A 17473-nucleotide genomic window follows, 5' to 3' on the forward strand; every position below is an offset into this window, starting at 1 on the left:
CGTGCGTGCGTCCGCGCGCGCGGGAGGGTCTCGTGTGCGCTTGCGCGGGAGGGTCACGTGCGCGCTTGCGCGGGAGGGTCACGTGCGCGCGCACGAGGAGCCGCCCGCCTCATGGCGGCCGCGCCCCGCTCCCGCCCCCGCCGTGTCCGTGTGTGTCCCCTCGTGTGTCCCCTCGTGTGTCCCCTCGTGTGTGTCGTGTCCCCCCCCCCCCCGGTGCCCCCCCAGCACCTCTCGACGGCCAGCGGGGAGCTGCAGGCCGACGCCTCCTTCATGCAAACCCTCTGGAACATGAACCCCATCTGCTCGGGCTCGGAGGAAGGTGGGTGACGAGGCGACAAAGCGTGAGGGGGCTGTTGGGGGGGGGGTGTGTGTGTTGTGTGTGTGTCCCCCCCCCCCCACCCCCGACCCCTACGACACCTCGACGCCCCCAGGTTACGTGACGGGCGGCCACGTCCTGCGCCTCTTCCACGGCCACATGGACGAGTGTTTGACCCCCTCGGCGCCGGAGCAGGGGGAGGAGCGGAGGTGTGTGTGTGTGTGGGGTGGGGGGGGACACACTGCCTTTTTGGGGGGGGGGTGACACCCCCTGGGGTGTCCCCAACCACCCCCGCCCCGTGCGTGCGTGTCCCCGCAGCAGCGTGGTGAGCTACGAGGGGGGAGCCGTCTGCGCCCACGCCAGGTCCCTCTGGCGCCTGGAGCCCCTGCGCATCAGGTACGGGGGGGGGGGGGGGGGTGTCCCCTCGCGTCACCGTCACCTCCCCCGTGGCGCCACCGCCACCCCCTCCCCCCGTGGCGCCGTCACCCGTCCCCGCGTCCCCACCCTCTGTCCCCGCGTCCCCGTCACCCATCCCCGCGTCCCCAGCTTCACCCCTGGTGTCCCCGTCACCCATCCCTGTGTCCCCACCCGCTGTCCCCAAGTGTCCCCCATGTCCCTGTGACCCGTCCCTGTGTCCCCAGTGTCCCCACGTCCCCGTGACCCGTCCCCGTGACCCATCCCCGCGTCCCCAGCTCCATCCCTGGTGACCCCATGTCCCCGTCACCCATCCCCGTGTCCCCACCCTGTGTCCCCACATCCCCATGACCCATCCCTGTGTCCTGGGGATGTGTCCCTCTGTCCCCATCCCATGTCCCCACATCCTTGTGACCCATCCCCGCGTCCCCAGCCCCATCCCTGGTGTCCCCATGTCCCTGTCACCCATCCCTGTGTCCCCACCCTGTGTCCCCACATTCCCATGACCCATTCCTGTGTCCTGGGGACATGTCCCTGTGTCCCCATCCCATGTCCCCACATCCCTGTGACCCATCCCAGTGTCCCCACCCTCTCTCCCCAGCGTCCCCACGTCCCCATGACCCATTCCCGCGTCCCCAGCCCCATCCCTGGTGTCCTCGTGTCCCCGTCACCCATCCCAGTGTCCCCACCCTCTGTCCCCTTGTCCCCATGACCCATCCCCATCTGCGTCCCCCACGTCCCCATCGCCTAACCCCATGTCCCCACCCTGTGTCCCCAGTGTCCCCGCGTCCCCGTGACCCATTCCCGCGTCCCCAGCCCCACCCCTGGTGTCCCCGTGTCCACGTCACCTATCCCCGTGTCCCCACCCTGTGTCCCCACGTCCCCGTCACCCATCCCCACATCCCCAGCCCCATCCCTGGTGTCCCCATGTCCCTGTCACCCATCCCCGTGTCCCCACGTCCCCATGACCCATTCCTGTGTCCTGGGGACATGTCCCTGTGTCCCCATCCCATGTCCCCATGTCCTTGTGACCCATCCCTGCGTCCCCAGCCCCATCCCCGGTGTCCCCGTGTCCTCATCACCCATCCCTGTGTCCCCATCCTGTGTCCTCCATGTCCCCACGTCCCCGTGACCCATCCCCGCGTCCCCAGCCCCATCCCTGGTGTCCCCATGTCCCTGTCACCCATCCCTGTGTCCCCATCCTGTGTCCTCCATGTCCCCACGTCCCCGTGACCCATTCCCGCGTCCCCAGCCCCACCCCTGGTGTCCCCGGGTCCCCACCCTGTGTCCCCACGTCCCCGTCACCCATCCCCGCGTCCCCAGCTCCATCCCTGGTGACCCCATGTCCCTGTCACCCATCCCCGTGTCCCCACCCTGTGTCCCCACGTCCCCATGACCCATCCCTGTGTCCTGGGGACATGTCCCTCTGTCCCCATCCCATGTCCCCACGTCCTTGTGACCCATCCCCGCGTCCCCAGCCCCATCCCTGGTGTCCCCATGTCCTCATCACCCATCCCTGTGTCCCCATCCTGTGTCCTCCATGTCCCCACGTCCCCATGACCCATCCCCGCGTCCCCAGCTCCATCCCTGGTGTCCCCATGTCCCCGTCACCCATCCCAGTGTCCCCACCCTCTGTCCCCGTGTCCCCATGACCCATCCCCAGCTGCGTCCCCCACGTCCCCATCGCCTAACCCCATGTCCCCACCCTCGGTCCCCAGTGTCCCCGCGTCCCCGTCACCCATCCCCACGTCCCCAGCCCCATCCCTGGTGTCCTCGTGTCCCCGTCACCCATCAAAGTGTCCCCACCTCTGTCCCCTTGTCCCCATGACACATCCCCAGCTGCCTCCCCTATGTCCCCATCGCCCATCCCCATGTCCCCACCCTGTGTCCCCAGTGTCCCCACATCCCCGTGATCCATCCCTGTGTCCCCAGCTCCATCCCTGGTGTCCCCATGTCCCCGTCACTCGTCCCTGTGTCCCCACTCTGTGTCCCCACGTCCCCATGACCCATCCCTGTGTCCCCAGCTCTATCCCTGGTGTCCCTGTGTCCCTGTCACCCATCCCTGTGTCCCCACTTGGTGTCCTCACGTCCCCATGACCCATCCCAGTGTCCCCACCCCTTGTCCTCCATCTCCCCACGTCCCCGTCACCCATCCCCGCGTCCCCACCCTGTGTCCCCACGTCCCCGTCACCCATCCCCGCGTCCCTAGCTCCATCCCTGGTGTCCCCATGTACCCGTCACCCATCCCCGTGTCCCCACCCTGTGTCCCCACGTCCCCATGACCCATCCCTGTGTCCTGGGGACATGTCCCGGTGTCCCCATCCCATGTCCCCACATCCTTGTGACCCATCCCCATGTCCCCAGCTCCATCCCTGGTGTCCCCATGTCCTCATCACCCATCCCATGTCCCCACGTCCCTGTCACCCATCCCTGTGTCCCCACCCGGTGTCCTCACGTCGTCATGACCCATCCCAGTGTCCCCACCCCTTGTCCTTCATGTCCCCACGTCCTTGTGATCCATTCCTGTGTCCCCAGCTCCATCCCTGGTGTCCCCGTGTCCCTGTCACCCATCCCCGTGTCCCCACCCGGTGTCCTCATGTCCCCATGACCCATCCCAGTGTCCCCACCCCTTGTCCTTCATGTCCCCACGTCCTTGTGACCCATCCCTGTGTCTCCAGCTCCATCGCTGGTCTCCCCATGTCCCTGTCACCCATCCCTGTGTCCCCATCCCATGTCCCCACGTCCTTGTGACCCATCCTTGTGTCCCCAGCTCCATCCCTGGTGTCCCCATGTCCCCATCGCCCATCCCCGTGTCCCCACTTCCCCATGACCCATCCCCGCATCCCCAGCTCCATCCCTGGTGTCCCCACGTCCCTGTCACCCATCCCCGCATCCCCATCCCATGTCCCCACATCCCTGTCACCCATCCCTGTGTCCCCACCCGGTGTCCTCACGTCCCCATGACCCATCCCAGTGTTCCCACCCCGTGTCCTCCATGTCCCCACGTCCCCGTCACCCATCCCCGTGTCCCCAGCCCCATCCCTGGTCTCCCTGCGTCCCCGTCCCCAGCTGGGTCCCCCGTGTCCCCGTCGCCCATCCCCGCGTCCCCCAGCCCCTGGCTGTGACACGTCACAGGCGCGTGTCCCTCTTCCAGCTGGAGCGGGAGCCACCTGAAGTGGGGCCAGCCCTTCCGCCTGCGCCACGTCACCACGGGGCGCTACCTGGCGCTGACGGAGGACAAGGGCCTGGCCGTGGTGGAGGCGGCCGCCGCCAACACCCGCGCGTCCGCCTTCTGCTTCCGCGCCTCCAAGGTGGGGACGGGGACGCTCCGGCCGCCGTGGGCCTTGGGGGGCGCGGGGGGTCTCCCCAAGGGATGGGGTGGCTCGGCCGTGGGGGGGTCCTGGGTGGTGGGGTGGTGGCGGTCCCTGTTCTGGCCCCTTTTGGGGTCTCCATCCTGGTGCCGTCTCTGTCCCGGTCCCTGGTCCTGTCCCCATCTGCATCCCGGTCCCCATGCTGGTCCCATCCCTGTCCCCATCCCAGTCCCAGTCCCATCCCTGTCCCCATGCTGGTCCCATCCCTGTCCCCATCCCAGTCTCAGTCCCATCCCAGTCCCCGTCCCAGTCCCATCCCAGTCCCCGTCCCGGTCCCATCCCAGTCCCCGTCCCGGTCCCATCCCTGTCCCCATCCTGGTCCCTATGCTGGTCCCATCCCTGTCCCCATCCCACATCCCAGTCCCCATCGTGGTCCCATCCCTGTCCCCGTCCCAGTCCCATCCCTGTCCCCATGCTGGTCCTATCCCTGTCTCCATCCCGCATCCCAATCCCAGTCCCCATCCTGGTCCCATCCCTGTCCCCATCCCGCATCCCAGTCACTGTTCTGTCCCCATCCCTGTCCCCATCCCCTTCCTGGTCCCCATCCTGGTCCTAACCCTGTTCCCATCCCACATCCCAGTCCCAGTCCCCATCCTGGTCCTAACCCTGTCCCCATCCCACATCCCAGTCCCCATCCCAGTCCCATCCCAGTCCTCATCTTGGTCCCCATTCTGGTCCCATCCCTGTCCCCATCCTGCATCCCTGTCCCAGTCCCCATCCTGGTCCCATCCCTGTCCCCATCCCAGTCCCAGTCCCATCCCTGTCCCCATCCTGGTCCCATCCCTGTCCCCATCCCCTTCCTGGTCCCCATCGTGGTCCTATCCCTGTCCCCATCCCGCATCTCAGTCCCAGTCCCCATCCTGGTCCCATTCCTGTCCCCATCCCACATCCCAGTCCCCATCTTGGTCCCATCGCTGTCCCCATCCCAGTCCCAGTCCCATCCCAGTCCCCATCTTGGTCCCCATCGTGGTCCTATCCCTGTCCCCATCCCGCATCCCAGTCCCAATCCTCATCCTGGTCCCATTCCTGTCCCCATCCCACATCCCAGTCCGCGTCCTGGTCCCATCCCTGTCCCCATCCCCTTCCTGGTCCCCATTCTGGTCCCATCCCTGTCCCCATCCTGGTCCCATCCCAGTCCCGCTCCCCGTCCTGGTCCCATTCCCGTCCCCGTCCTGGTCCTGTCCCCGTTCGGGTCCCCACCCCGGTGCTCATCCCCACGTCAGTCCCTGTCCCCGTCCCAACCTGATGCTGGTCCCCATCCCTGTCCCCACTGGGGTCTCCGTCCCCATCCCTGTCCCCCTGTGGGTCCCCATCCCCATCCCTGTCCCCACTGGGGTCCCCATCTCCATCCCTGTCCCCGTTCTTGTCCCCATTTGGGTCCCGGTCCCCATTTATGTCCCCATGTGGGTCCCCATCTCCATCCTTGTCCCCATCCCTGTCCCCCTGGGGGTCCCTGTCCCCATCCCGGTCCCCCTGCAGGTCTCTGTCCCCATCTACGTCCCCACCCGGGTCCCCATCTCCAGCCTTGTCCCCATCCCAGTCCCCCCTGGGTGTCCCTGTCCCCATTTATGTCCCCACGTGGGTCCCCATCTCCATCCTTGTCCCCATCCCCGTCCCCCTGTGGGTCCCCGTCCCCATCCCTGTCCCCATGCGGGTCCCCATCTCCATCCCTGTCCCCATCCCAGTTCCCTCTGGGTGTCCCTGTCCTCATCTATGTCCCCATGTGGGTCCTTGTCCCCATCCCTGTCCCCACTGGCGTCCCCATCTCCATCCCTGTCCCCGTTCTTGTCCCCATTTGGGTCCCGGTCCCCATTTATGTCCCCCCGTGGGTCCCCATCTCCATCCCTGTCCCCATCCCAGTCCCCCTGGGTGTCCCTGTCCCCCATCTCCATCCCTGTCCCCATCCCTGATCCCCTGGGTGTCCTTGTCCCCATCCCTGTCCCCGTTCTTGTCCCCATCTCCATCCCGGTCCCCATTTCTGTCCCCGCGCGGGTCCCCATCTCCACCCCTGTCCCCACCTCAGTCCCTTTACGCCTCCCCGTCCCCTTTGGGGGTCCCCGCTGTCCCCTGACGGGGTGCCCCGTCCCCGTCCCCGCAGGAGAAGCTGGAGGTGGTGGCCAAGCGGGACGTGGAGGGGATGGGGACCCCCGAGATCAAGTACGGGGAGTCCCTCTGCTTCGTGCAGCACGTGGCCAGCGGGCTCTGGCTCACCTACGCCGCCGCCGACACCAAGGCCCTGCGCCTGGGGCTGCTCAAGAGGAAGGTGGGGGGCTCGGGGGGGGACGACACACACACCGGGGCGTCTCCAGGGGGTCTGGGGGACATCTCCAGGGGGTCTGTGGGGCATCTTTGGGGGTTCTGGGGTCTCTGGGGGTCTCTGAGAGGCACCGGGGTGTCTCCAGGGGGTCTGGGGGGCATCTCTGGGGGTTTGTGGAGCATCTCTGGGGGTCTGTGGGGTCGCTGGGGCACCAGGGGATCTCCAGGGGGTCTGTGGGGCATCTCCAGGGGGTCTGGGGGGCACCTCTGGGGGTTCTGGGGTCTCTGGGGGGTCTCTGAGAGGCACCAGGGGGTCTCCAGGGGGTCTGGGGGGCATCTCCTGGGGGTCTGTGGGGCATCTCCAGGGGGTTCTGGGGTCTCTGGGGGTCTCTGAGAGGCACTGGGGTGTCTCCAGGGGGTCTGGGGGGCATCTCCTGGGGGTTTGTGGAGCATCTCCAGGGGGTCTGTGGGGTCGCTGGGGCACCAGGGGGTCTCCAGGGGGTCTGTGGGGCATCTCCAGGGGGTCTGGGGGGCACCTCTGGGGGTTCTGGGGTCTCTGGGGGGTCTCTGAGAGGCACCGGGGTGTCTCCTGGGGGTCTGGGGGGCATCTCCTGGGGCTTTGTGGGGCATCTCTGGGGGTTCTGGGGTCTCTGGGGGTCTCTGAGAGGCACCGGGGTGTCTCCTGGGGGTCTGGGGGGCATCTCTGGGGGTTTGTGGAGCATCTCTGGGGGTCTGTGGGGTCGCTGGGGCACCAGGGGGTCTCCAGGGGGTCTGGGGGGGCATCTCCTGTGGGTCTGTGGAGCATCTCCAGGGGGTTCTGGGGTCTCTGAGGGGTCTCTGAGAGGCACCAGGGGGTCTCCAGGGGGTCTGTGGGGCATCTCTGGGGGTTTGTGGGGCACCTTTGAGAGTTTTGGGGTTGTTGGGGGTCTCGGGGGGGGGTCTCTGAGAGACCCCAGGGCATCTCCAGGGGGTCTGGGGGGCATCTTTGGGGGTTCTGGGGTCTCTGGGGGGGTCTCTGAGAGGCACGGGGGTGTCTCCAGGGGGTCTTTTGGGCCATTTTTGAAGGTTTTGGGGTCGCTGGGGGGTCTCGGGGCGGGGGGGGTCGCTGAGAGTCACTGGGGCGTCTCCGGGGCTCTGTGGGGCATCTCCAGGGGGGGTCTTTGGAGCTTCTTTGGGGAAGAAGCTCCAGGGAGTCTCCAGGGGCTCCGTGGGGCGTCGCCAGGGGTTCTGTGGGGTGTGTCCTCCCCGTCCGCTGACCCCCAACTTGTGGGTCCCGTTTTTTCCCCCCTCCCAAAGGCCATCCTGCACCAGGAGGGACACATGGACGACGCTTTGTCCCTCACCCGCTGCCAGCACCAGGAGTCGCAGGCGGCCAGGATGGTCTATAGCACGGCCGGGCTCTACGGGCACTTCATCAGGTGTGGGCCGATCTATGGGGCTGGGGGGGAATGGGGGGCACGGGGGGTATGGGGGGATATGGGGGGTGTGGGGCTGGGGCTGGTCTGTAGCACGGCCGGGCTCTACGGGCGCTTCATCAAGTGTGTGTGTGGGGGGGATCTATGGGGCTGGGGGGGGATCTATGGGGCTGGGGGGGATCTATGGGGCTGGGGGGTATGGGGGGATATGGGGGGTGTGGGGCTGGGGCTGGTCTGTAGCACGGCCGGGCTCTACGGGCGCTTCATCAGGTGTGTGTGTGGGGGGGATCTATGGGGCTGGGGGGGGATGGGGGAATAGGGGGGGTATGGGAGCTATAGGGCGGTATGGGGCGTGTGGGGCTGGGGATGGCCTATAGCACGGCTGGGTACTTCATCAGGGGTGTGTGTGTGGGGATCTATGGGGCTGGGGGGGGCTATGGGGCTGGGGGGGGGGGTTATAGGGACCCCTTGAGCGGGAGTTATGGGGCCGGGGGGGGGTTATAGGGACCCCTTGGTGGGGGCTATGGGGCTGGGGGTGGCCATAGGGACCATTTGGGGGGGAGTTATGGGGCTGGGGGGGGCCATAGGGACCCCTGGGTGGGGGTTATGGGGCTGGGGGGGGGCATAGGGACCATTTGGAGGGGAGTTATGGGGCTGGGGGGGGTTATAGGGACCATTTGGGGGGGAGTTATGGGGCTGGGGGGCCTATAGGGACCCCTTGGGGGGGAGTTATGGGGCTGGGGGGCTATAGGGACCATTTGTGGGGGGGCTATAGGAACACTTTGGGGGGGGTTATGGGGCTGGGGGGGGCTATAGGGACCCCTTGGGGGGGAGTTATGGGGCTGGGGGGGCGTATAGGGACCATCTGGGGGGGAGTTATGGGGCTGGGGGGCTATAGGGACCATTTGGGGGGGGGCTATAGGGACCATTTGGGGGGGAGTTATGGGGCTGGGGGTGGCCATAGGGACCATTTGGGGGGGAGTTATGGGGCTGGGGGGGCCATAGGGACCCCTGGGTGGGGGTTATGGGGCTGGGGGGGGGCATAGGGACCATTTGGGGGGGAGTTATGGGGCTGGGGGGGGTTATAGGGACCATTTGGGGGGGAGTTATGGGGCTGGGGGGCCTATAGGGACCCATTGGGGGGGAGTTATGGGGCTGGGGGGCTATAGGGACCATTTGTGGGGGGGCTATAGGAACACTTTGGGGGGGGTTATGGGGCTGGGGGTGGCCATAGGGACCATTTGGGGGGGAGTTATGGGGCTGGGGGGGGCCATAGGGAGCCCTTGGGGGGGGTTATGGGGCTGGGGGTGGCCATAGGGACCATTTGGGGGGGAGTTATGGGGCTGGGGGGGGCCATAGGGACCCCTTGTTGGGGGTTATGGGGCTGGGGGGGGCCATAGGGAGCCCTTGGTGGGGGTTATGGGGCTGGGGGTGGCCATAGGGACCATTTGGGGGGGAGTTATGGGGCTGGCGAGCTATAGGGACCCCTTGGGGGGGGAGTTATGGGGCTGGGGGGGGCCATAGGGACCATTTGTGGGGGGGCTATAGGAACACTTTGGGGGGGGTTATGGGGCTGGGGGGGCCATAGGGACCATTTGGAGGGGAGTTATGGGGCTGAGGGGGGCCATAGGGACCATTTGGGGGGGAGTTATGGGGCTGGGGGGGGCCATAGGGACCATTTGTGGGGGGGCTATAGGAACACTTTGGGGGGGGTTATGGGGCTGGGGGGGCCATAGGGACCATTTGGAGGGGAGTTATGGGGCTGGGGGGGGCCATAGGGACCATTTGGGGGGGAGTTATGGGGCTGGGGGGGGCCATAGGGACCATTTGGGGGGGGTCTATAGGAACACTTTGGGGGGGGTTATGGGGCTGGGGGGGGCCGTAGGGACCATTTGGGGGGGAGTTATGGGGCTGGGGGTGGCCATAGGGACCCCTTGGCGGGGGTTATGGGGCTGGGGGAGGTTATGGGGCCGGGGGGCGGTGTGGGGGGGTGGGTCTGACCCTCCGTGTCCCCCCGGGGGGGCCATAGGAACCCTTTTTGGGGGGGGGGGGGGGGTGGTGTTTTTGGGACCCCTTGGGGGGGGGGGGGTACTTATGGGGCTGGGGGAAGCGTCTGACCCTCTTCCCCCCCCACCCCCAACTCTGCCCCATAGGAGCCTGGACGGGCTGAGCGGGCGCGGGGGGGGCCGTGGGGGGGGGTCGCCCCCCCCCGCCGCCCCCCCGGCCCTCCCCATCGCCGCCGTCATCCTCAGCCTGCAGGACCTCATCGGCTACTTCCAGCCGCCCCCCCCCGACCTGCGCCACGACCGCCGGCAGGGCTGGCTGCGGGCCCTGCGCGCCCGCCAGAACCTCTTCCAGCAGGAGGTGGGCACCCCCCCGGCACCCCCAGGGGGCTGTGGGGCTGGGGGGGGACACGCTATGGGGCTGGGGGGGCGTGGGGGGAGAGCTGTGGGGCTGGGGATGAAGGATGCTCGTGGGGATGCAGGGATGCTCGTGGGGATGAAGGATGCTCCTGGGGCTGGGGGGGGTCACCAAAGCCTCTTCCAGCAGGAGGTGGGGACCCCCCCGGCACCCCCAGGGGGCTGTGGGGCTGGGGGGGACACGCTATGGGGCTGGGGGGTTGGGGGGGGAGCTGTGGGGCTGGGGGTGAAGGATGCTCGTGGGGTTGGGGGGTGTTCCTGGGGTTGGGGGGCGTCCAGAATCACTTCCAGCAGGAGGTGGGGGGGGGGTCCGGGACCCCCATGGGGCTGTGGGGCTGGGGGGGACACGCTATGGGGCTGGGGGGGCGTGGGGGGGGAGCTGTGGGGCTGGGGGTGAAGGATGCTCGTGGGGATGAAGGATGCTCGTGGGGCTGGGGGGAGGCCAGAATCCCTTCCATCAGGTGGTGGGGGGCAGTTCTGGACCCCCCCGGGACCCCCATGGGGCTGGGGGGGGGGGGACACGCTATGGGGCTGGGGGGGCGTGGGGGGGGAGCTGTGGGGCTGGGGGTGAAGGATGCTCGTGGGGATGCAGGGATGCTCCTGTGGATGAAGGATGCTCCTGGGGTTGGGGGGGGGGTCACCAAAGCCTCTTCCAGCAGGAGGTGGGGACCCCCCCGGCACCCCCATGGGGCTGTGGGGCTGGGGGGGGGACACGCTATGGGGCTGGGGGGGCGTAGGGGGGGAGCTGTGGGGCTGGGGGTGAAGGATGCTCGTGGGGTTGGAGGGTGTTCCTGGGGTTGGGGGGCGTCCAGAATTACTTCCAGCAGGAGGTAGGGGGCGGTTCTGGACCCCCCCGGGACTCCCATGGGGCTGTGGGGCTGGGGGGGGACACGCTATGGGGCTGGGGGGGCGTAGGGGGGGAGCTGTGGGGCTGGGGATGAAGGATGCTCGTGGGGATGAAGGATGCTCGTGGGGCTGGGGAGAGGCCAGAATCCCTTCTAGCAGGTGGTGGGGGGCGGTTCTGGACCCCCCCGGGACCCCCAGGGGGCTGTGGGGCTGGGGGGGGAGACGCTATGGGGCTGGGGGGGCGTGGGGGGGGAGCTGTGGGGCTGGGGATGAAGGATGCTCGTGGGGATGAAGGATGCTCCTGGGGCTGGGGGGGGTCACCAAAGCCTCTTCCAGCAGGAGGTGGGGACCCCCCCGGCACCCCCAGGGGGCTGTGGGGCTGGGGGGGGGGGGGACACGCTATGGGGCTGGGGGGGCGTGGGGGGAGAGCTGTGGGGCTGGGGGTGAAGGATGCTCGTGGGGTTGGGGGGTGTTCCTGGGGTTGGGGGGCGTCCAGAATTACTTCCAGCAGGAGGTGGGGGGCGGTTCTGGACCCCCCCGGGACCCCCATGGGGCTGTGGGGCTGGGGGGGGGACACGCTATGGGGCTGGGGGGGCGTGGGGGGGGAGCTGTGGGGCTGGGGGTGAAGGATGCTCGTGGGGTTGGGGGGTGTTCCTGGGGTTGGGGGGTGGCCAGAACCTCTTCCAGCAGGAGGTTGGGACCCCCAGGGGGCTGTGGGGGGACACGCTATGGGGCTGGGGGGGCGTGGGGGGGGAGCTGTGGGGCTGGGGGTGAAGGATGCTCGTGGGGATGAAGGATGCTCGTGGGGTTGGGGGGTGTTCCTGGGGTTGGGGGGCGTCCAGAATCACTTCCAGCAGGAGGTGGGGGGCGGTTCTGGACCCCCCCGGGACTCCCATGGGGCTGTGGGGCTGGGGGGGGACACGCTATGGGGCTGGGGGGGCGTGGGGGGGGAGCTGTGGGGCTGGGGATGAAGGATGCTCGTGGGGATGAAGGATGCTCGTGGGGCTGGGGGGTGTTCCTGGGGTTGGGGGGCGTCCAGAATCACTTCCAGCAGGAGGTGTGGGGGGGGTCCGGGACCCCCATGGGGCTGTGGGGCTGGGGGGGACACGCTATGGGGCTGGGGGGGCGTGGGGGGGGAGCTGTGGGGCTGGGGATAAAGGATGCTCGTGGGGATGCAGGGATGGTCCTGTGGATGAAGGATGCTCCTGGGGTTGGGGGGGGGGTCACCAAAGCCTCTTCCAGCAGGAGGTGGGGACCCCCCCGGCACCCCCAGGGGGCTGTGGGGCTGGGGGGGGGGGGGACACGCTATGGGGCTGGGGGGGCGTGGGGGGAGAGCTGTGGGGCTGGGGGTGAAGGATGCTCGTGGGGTTGGGGGGTGTTCCTGGGGTTGGGGGGTGGCCAGAACCTCTTCCAGCAGGAGGTTGGGACCCCCAGGGGGCTGTGGGGCTGGGGGGGGACACGCTATGGGGCTGGGGGGGCGTGGGGGGGGAGCTGTGGGGCTGGGGGTGAAGGATGCTCATGGGGATGAAGGATGCTTGTGGGGCTGGGGGGGTGTGTCACCAAAGCCTCTTCCAGCAGGAGGTGGGGACCCCCCCGGGACCCCCAGGGGGCTGTGGGGCTCGATGGGGGCCGCTATGGGGCCGGGGGGGGGACAGCTGTGGGGCTGGGGATGAAGGATGCTCGTGGGGACGCGGGATGCAGGGATACTTGTGGGGCAGGCGGGGGGGGTGTCACCAAAGCCTCTTCCAGCGGGAGGTGGGGACTCCCCCCCCCCCCGCCCCGGGGCTTGTGGGGAGCATGTGGGGCTGGGGAGGGGGGGGGGCAAGTTGTGGGGCTGGAGACTTGGGGGGTGGATTGGGGCGGGGGGGGCGCTCCCGGGGCTGGAGGTCTGCCGGTGGTGGGACTGGGGGTGTTCGCGCGGGGCTGCGCGGAGCTGGCCGTGGGGCTGGGATGGGGGGGGGGGGACGGGACACAGAGTGACCCCCCCCGACCCCCTGCCCCACGGCGCCCCACAGGGCATGATCACGCTGGTGCTGAACTGCATCGACCGCCTCAACGTGTACAGCACGGCCGCCCACTTCGCCGAGTTCGCCGGGGAGGAGGCGGCCGCCTCCTGGAAGAAGATCGTCAACCTGCTCTACGAGCTGCTGGGTGGGCACTTGGGGGGCTGCCGGGGGGGGATGTGGGGCAGGTTGTGGGGCAGGCTGGGGGGGCTACGAGGTGGGATAGGAGCCCCGGAGCGGGATTTGAACCGGCTTTCTGAGCAGCTGGGTGCATGCATGGGAGGCTGCTGGGGGTCAGTGGGGCAATACGGGGGTCTGTGGGGCAGGATCGGGGTCTGTGGGGTGGGATAGGGGGCTATGGAGCAGGTTGTGGGGCTGTGGGGCAGGCTGTGGGGCTACGAGGTGGGATAGGAGCCGCGGAGGGGGATTTGAACCAGCTCTCTGAGCAACTGGGGGGGTCTATGGGGCAGGGTAGGGGTCTGTGGGGCGGGATAGGGGTCTGTGGGGCGGGATAGGGGTCTGTGGGGCAGGCTGTGGGATGGTACGAGGTGGAATAGGAGCCCCGGAGCGAGATTTGAACCATCTGTCTGAGCAGTTGGGGGGGTCTATGGGGCAGGGTAGGGGTCTATGGGGCAGGGTAGGGGTCTGTGGGGCGGGATAGGGGTCTGTGGGGCAGGATAGGGGTCTGTGGGGCAGGCTGTGGGATGGTACGAGGTGGGATAGGAGCCGCGGAGCGGGATTTGAACCGGCTCTCTGAGCAGCTGGGTGGGCGCATGGGAGGCCGCTGGGGGTCTGTGGGGCAATATGTGGGTCTGTGGGGCAATATGGGGAGCTATAGGGCAATATGGGGGGCTGTGGGGCAGGCTGTGGGGCTACGAGGTGGGATAGGAGCCGCGGAGCGGGATTTGAACCGGCTCTCTGAGCAGTTGGGTGGGCGCATGGGAGGCTGCTGGGGGTCTGTGGGGCAATATGGGGGGGCTGTGGGACAGGATGTGGGGCTGTGGGGCAGCAGACCTGACCCCTTCCGTGCCCCCCAGCCTCGCTGATCCGGGGGAACCGTGCCAACTGTGCCCTCTTCTCCACCAACCTGGACTGGCTGGTCAGCAAGCTGGACCGGCTGGAGGCCTCCTCGGGTCAGTGGGGGCCGCGTGTGGGGCTGAGGGGGCCGCGTGTGGGGCTGGGGACCTTCTTACGGGGCTGGAGAACCTCGCATGGGGGCTGAGGACCTTCATATGGGGCTGGAGAACTTTTCTGTGGGGCTGGAGATCTTTGTATGGGGCTGGAGAACCTTCATATGGGGGTTGAGGAACCTTCATGTGGGGCTGGAGAACCTTTCTGTGGGGCTGGGAACCTTCATATGGGGCTGGAGAACCTTGCATGGGGGTTGGAGAACCTTCATATGGGGCTGGAGAACCTTGTATGGATCTGAGAACCTTCCTATGGGCTCGGAGATCCTTCGCGAGGGGTCCGAGGACCCCGCTATGGGGCTGAGGACCCCGCTGTGGGGCTGGGGCTCCGCAGGCATCCTGGAGGTGCTCTACTGCGTCCTCATCGAGAGCCCCGAGGTCCTCAACATCATCCAGGAGAACCACATCAAGTCCATCATCTCCCTCCTGGACAAGCACGGCCGCAACCACAAGGTCGGGGGGCTGGGGGGTGGTCACCTCCGGGGGGCGGTTGGAGAACCTTCATATGGGGTTGGAGAACCTTCCTATGGGGGCTGGGACCTTCATATGGGGCTGGAGAACCTCGCATGGGGGTTGGAGAACCTTTATATGGGGCTGGAGACCTTCATATGGGGCTGGAGAACCTTGCATGGCGGCTGGGGACCTTCATATGGGGCTGGAGAACGTTGGATGGGGGTTGGAGAACCTTCATATGGGGCTGAAGAACCTTGCATGGGGGTTGGAGAACCTTCATATGAGGCTGGAGATCTTCATATGGGGGTTGGAGAACCTTCATATGAGGCTGGAGACCTTCATATGGGGTTGGAGAACCTTTATATGGGGTTGGAGAACCTTCATATGGGTCTGGAGATCTTCGTATGGGGTTGGAGAACCTTCATATGGGCTTGGAGAACCTTCATATGGGGCTGGAGAACCTTGCATGGGGGCTGGGGACCTTCATATGGGGCTGGAGAACATTGGATGGGGGTTGGAGAACCTTCATATGGGGCTGAAGATCTTCGTATAGGGTTGGAGAACCTTCATATGGGGCTGGAGAACCTTGCAGGGGGGCTGTGGATCTTCATATGGGGCTAGAGAACCTTGCATGGGGGTTGGAGAACCTTCATATGAGGCTGGAGACCTTCATATGGGGTTGGAGAACCTTCGTATGGGGGTTGGAGAACCTTCGTATGGGGCTGGAGAACCTTCATGTGGGCGTGGTTGGGGGGGGTGGGGGTGGTCACCTGCAGGCCATGGGGCGCGCAGACGCCTGTTGGGGCGTGTCCCAGCCGTGTCCGTGTGTCCCCCCCCCCCCAGGTGCTGGACGTCCTCTGCTCCCTCTGCGTCTGCAACGCGGTGGCCGTTCGCTCCAACCAGAACCTCATCACCGAGAACCTCCTGCCCCGCCGGGACCTTCTGCTCCAGACCGGGCTGGTCAACTACGTCACCAGGTGTGGGGCGGGACGGGGTGGGGTGGTCCATAGGGCGCTCCCTTGGGGGGAAGGGGGGGTCCTGGGAGGGCGTGGAGGGCGTTGGGGTCCCCCTGGGGCACCTTGAGATGTTCCTGGGGGTCTTGGAGGGCTCTTGGAGGTCCCTGTGGTGCTCTTGGGGGTCTTGGAGGGACCTTGGGGTGCTCCTGAGGGTCTTGAGGGGCTCCAGGGGGTCTCTGGGTGCCCTTGGGGTCCTCCTGGGGGTCTTGGGAGGGGTCTTGGAGAACCTTGGGGTGCTCCTGGGGGACCTTGAGATGTTCCCGGGGCTCTTGGAGGGACCTTGGGGTGCTCCTGGGGGTCTTGAGGGGCTCCTGGGCGTCTCTGGGTGCCCTTGGGGTGCTCCTGGGGGACCTTGAGATGTTCCTGGGGCTCTTGGAGGGACCTTGGGGTGCTCCTGGGGGTTTTGGGGTGCTCCTGGGCGTCTCTGGGTGCTCTTGAGGTCCTTCTGGGGGTCTTGGGAGTGGTCTTGGAGAACCTTGGGGTGCTCCTGGAGGACCTTGAGATGTTCCTGGGGCTCTTGGAGGGACCTTGGGGTGCTCCTGGGGGTCTTGAGGGGCTCCTGGACGTCTCTGGGTGCCCTTGGGGTGCTCCTGGTGGTCTTGGGAGGGGTCTTGGAGAACCTTGGGGTGCTCCTGGGTGCCCTTGAGATGTTCCTGGGGCTCTTGGAGGGACCTTGGGGTGCTCCTGGGGGTCTGGAGTGGCTGCTGGGGGTCACTGGGTGCCCTTGGGGTGCTCCTGGGGGTCTTGGGAGGGGTCTTGGAGAACCTTGGGGTGCTCCTGGAGGACCTTGAGATGTTCCTGGGGGTCTTGGAGGAACCTTGGGGTGCTCCTGGGGGTCTGGAGTGGCTGCTGGGGGTCACTGGGTGCCCTTGGGGTGCTCCTGGGGGTCTTGGGAGGGGTCTTGGAGAACCTTGGGGTGCTCCTGGGGGACCTTGAGATGTTCCTGGGGGTCTCTGGGTGCCCTTGAGATGTTCCTGGGGCTCTTGGAGGAACCTTGGGGTGCTCCTGGGGGTTTTGGGCTGCTCCTGTGGGCTCTGGGTGCCCTTGGGGTGCTCCTGGTGGTCTTGGGAGGGGTCTTGGAGAACCTTGGGGTGCTCCTGGGTGCCCTTGAGATGTTCCTGGGGGTCTTGGAGAACCTTGGGGTGCTCCTGGGGGACCTTGAGACGTTCCTGGGGGTCTTGGAGGGACCTTGGGCTTCTCCTGGGGGTTTTGGGTTGTTTCTGAGGGTCTTGAGGGGCTTCAGGGGGTCTCTGGGTGCCCTTGGGGTCCTCCTGGGGGGTCTTGGGCGGGGTCTTGGAGAACCTTGGGGTGCTCCTGGGGGACCTTGAGATGTTCCTGGGGGTCTCTGGGTGCCCTTGAGATGTTCCTGGGGCTCTTGGAGGAACCTTGGGGTGCTCCTGGGGGTTTTGGGCTGCTCCTGTGGGCTCTGGGTGCCCTTGGGGTGCTCCTGGTGGTCTTGGGAGGGGTCTTGGAGAACCTTGGGGTGCTCCTGGGTGCCCTTGAGATGTTCCTGGGGGTCTTGGAGAACCTTGGGGTGCTCCTGGGGGACCTTGAGACGTTCCTGGGGGTCTTGGAGGGACCTTGGGCTTCTCCTGGGGGTTTTGGGTTGTTTCTGAGGGTCTTGAGGGGCTTCAGGGGGTCTCTGGGTGCCCTTGGGGTCCTCCTGGGGGGTCTTGGGCGGGGTCTTGGAGAACCTTGGGGTGCTCCTGGGGGACCTTGAGATGTTCCTGGGGCTCTTGGAGAACCTTGGGGTGCTCCTGGGGGACCTTGAGATGT

At 67.2% G+C, this 17473-nt stretch overlaps 1 protein-coding gene across 1 annotated transcript in view; it reads left to right on the forward strand.

The window, feature by feature from the left end:
• The first annotated feature begins 186 nt into the window (after positions 1-186).
• LOC141737207 (ryanodine receptor 1-like) overlaps positions 187-17473 on the forward strand; it is a 60568-nt gene continuing 43281 nt past the window's right edge. The window contains 11 exon segments of the mRNA XM_074571849.1: positions 187-319; positions 432-525; positions 635-712; positions 3885-4041; positions 6200-6364; positions 7654-7775; positions 9926-10136; positions 13054-13189; positions 14079-14174; positions 14563-14681; positions 15525-15658. Of these exon segments, the coding sequence (XP_074427950.1) occupies positions 271-319; positions 432-525; positions 635-712; positions 3885-4041; positions 6200-6364; positions 7654-7775; positions 9926-10136; positions 13054-13189; positions 14079-14174; positions 14563-14681; positions 15525-15658 (1361 nt within the window). The 5' untranslated portion in view covers positions 187-270.

This window comes from Larus michahellis, unplaced genomic scaffold, assembly GCF_964199755.1.
Source record: "Larus michahellis unplaced genomic scaffold, bLarMic1.1 SCAFFOLD_391, whole genome shotgun sequence".
In the NCBI taxonomy this organism is placed as follows: domain Eukaryota; kingdom Metazoa; phylum Chordata; class Aves; order Charadriiformes; family Laridae; genus Larus; species Larus michahellis.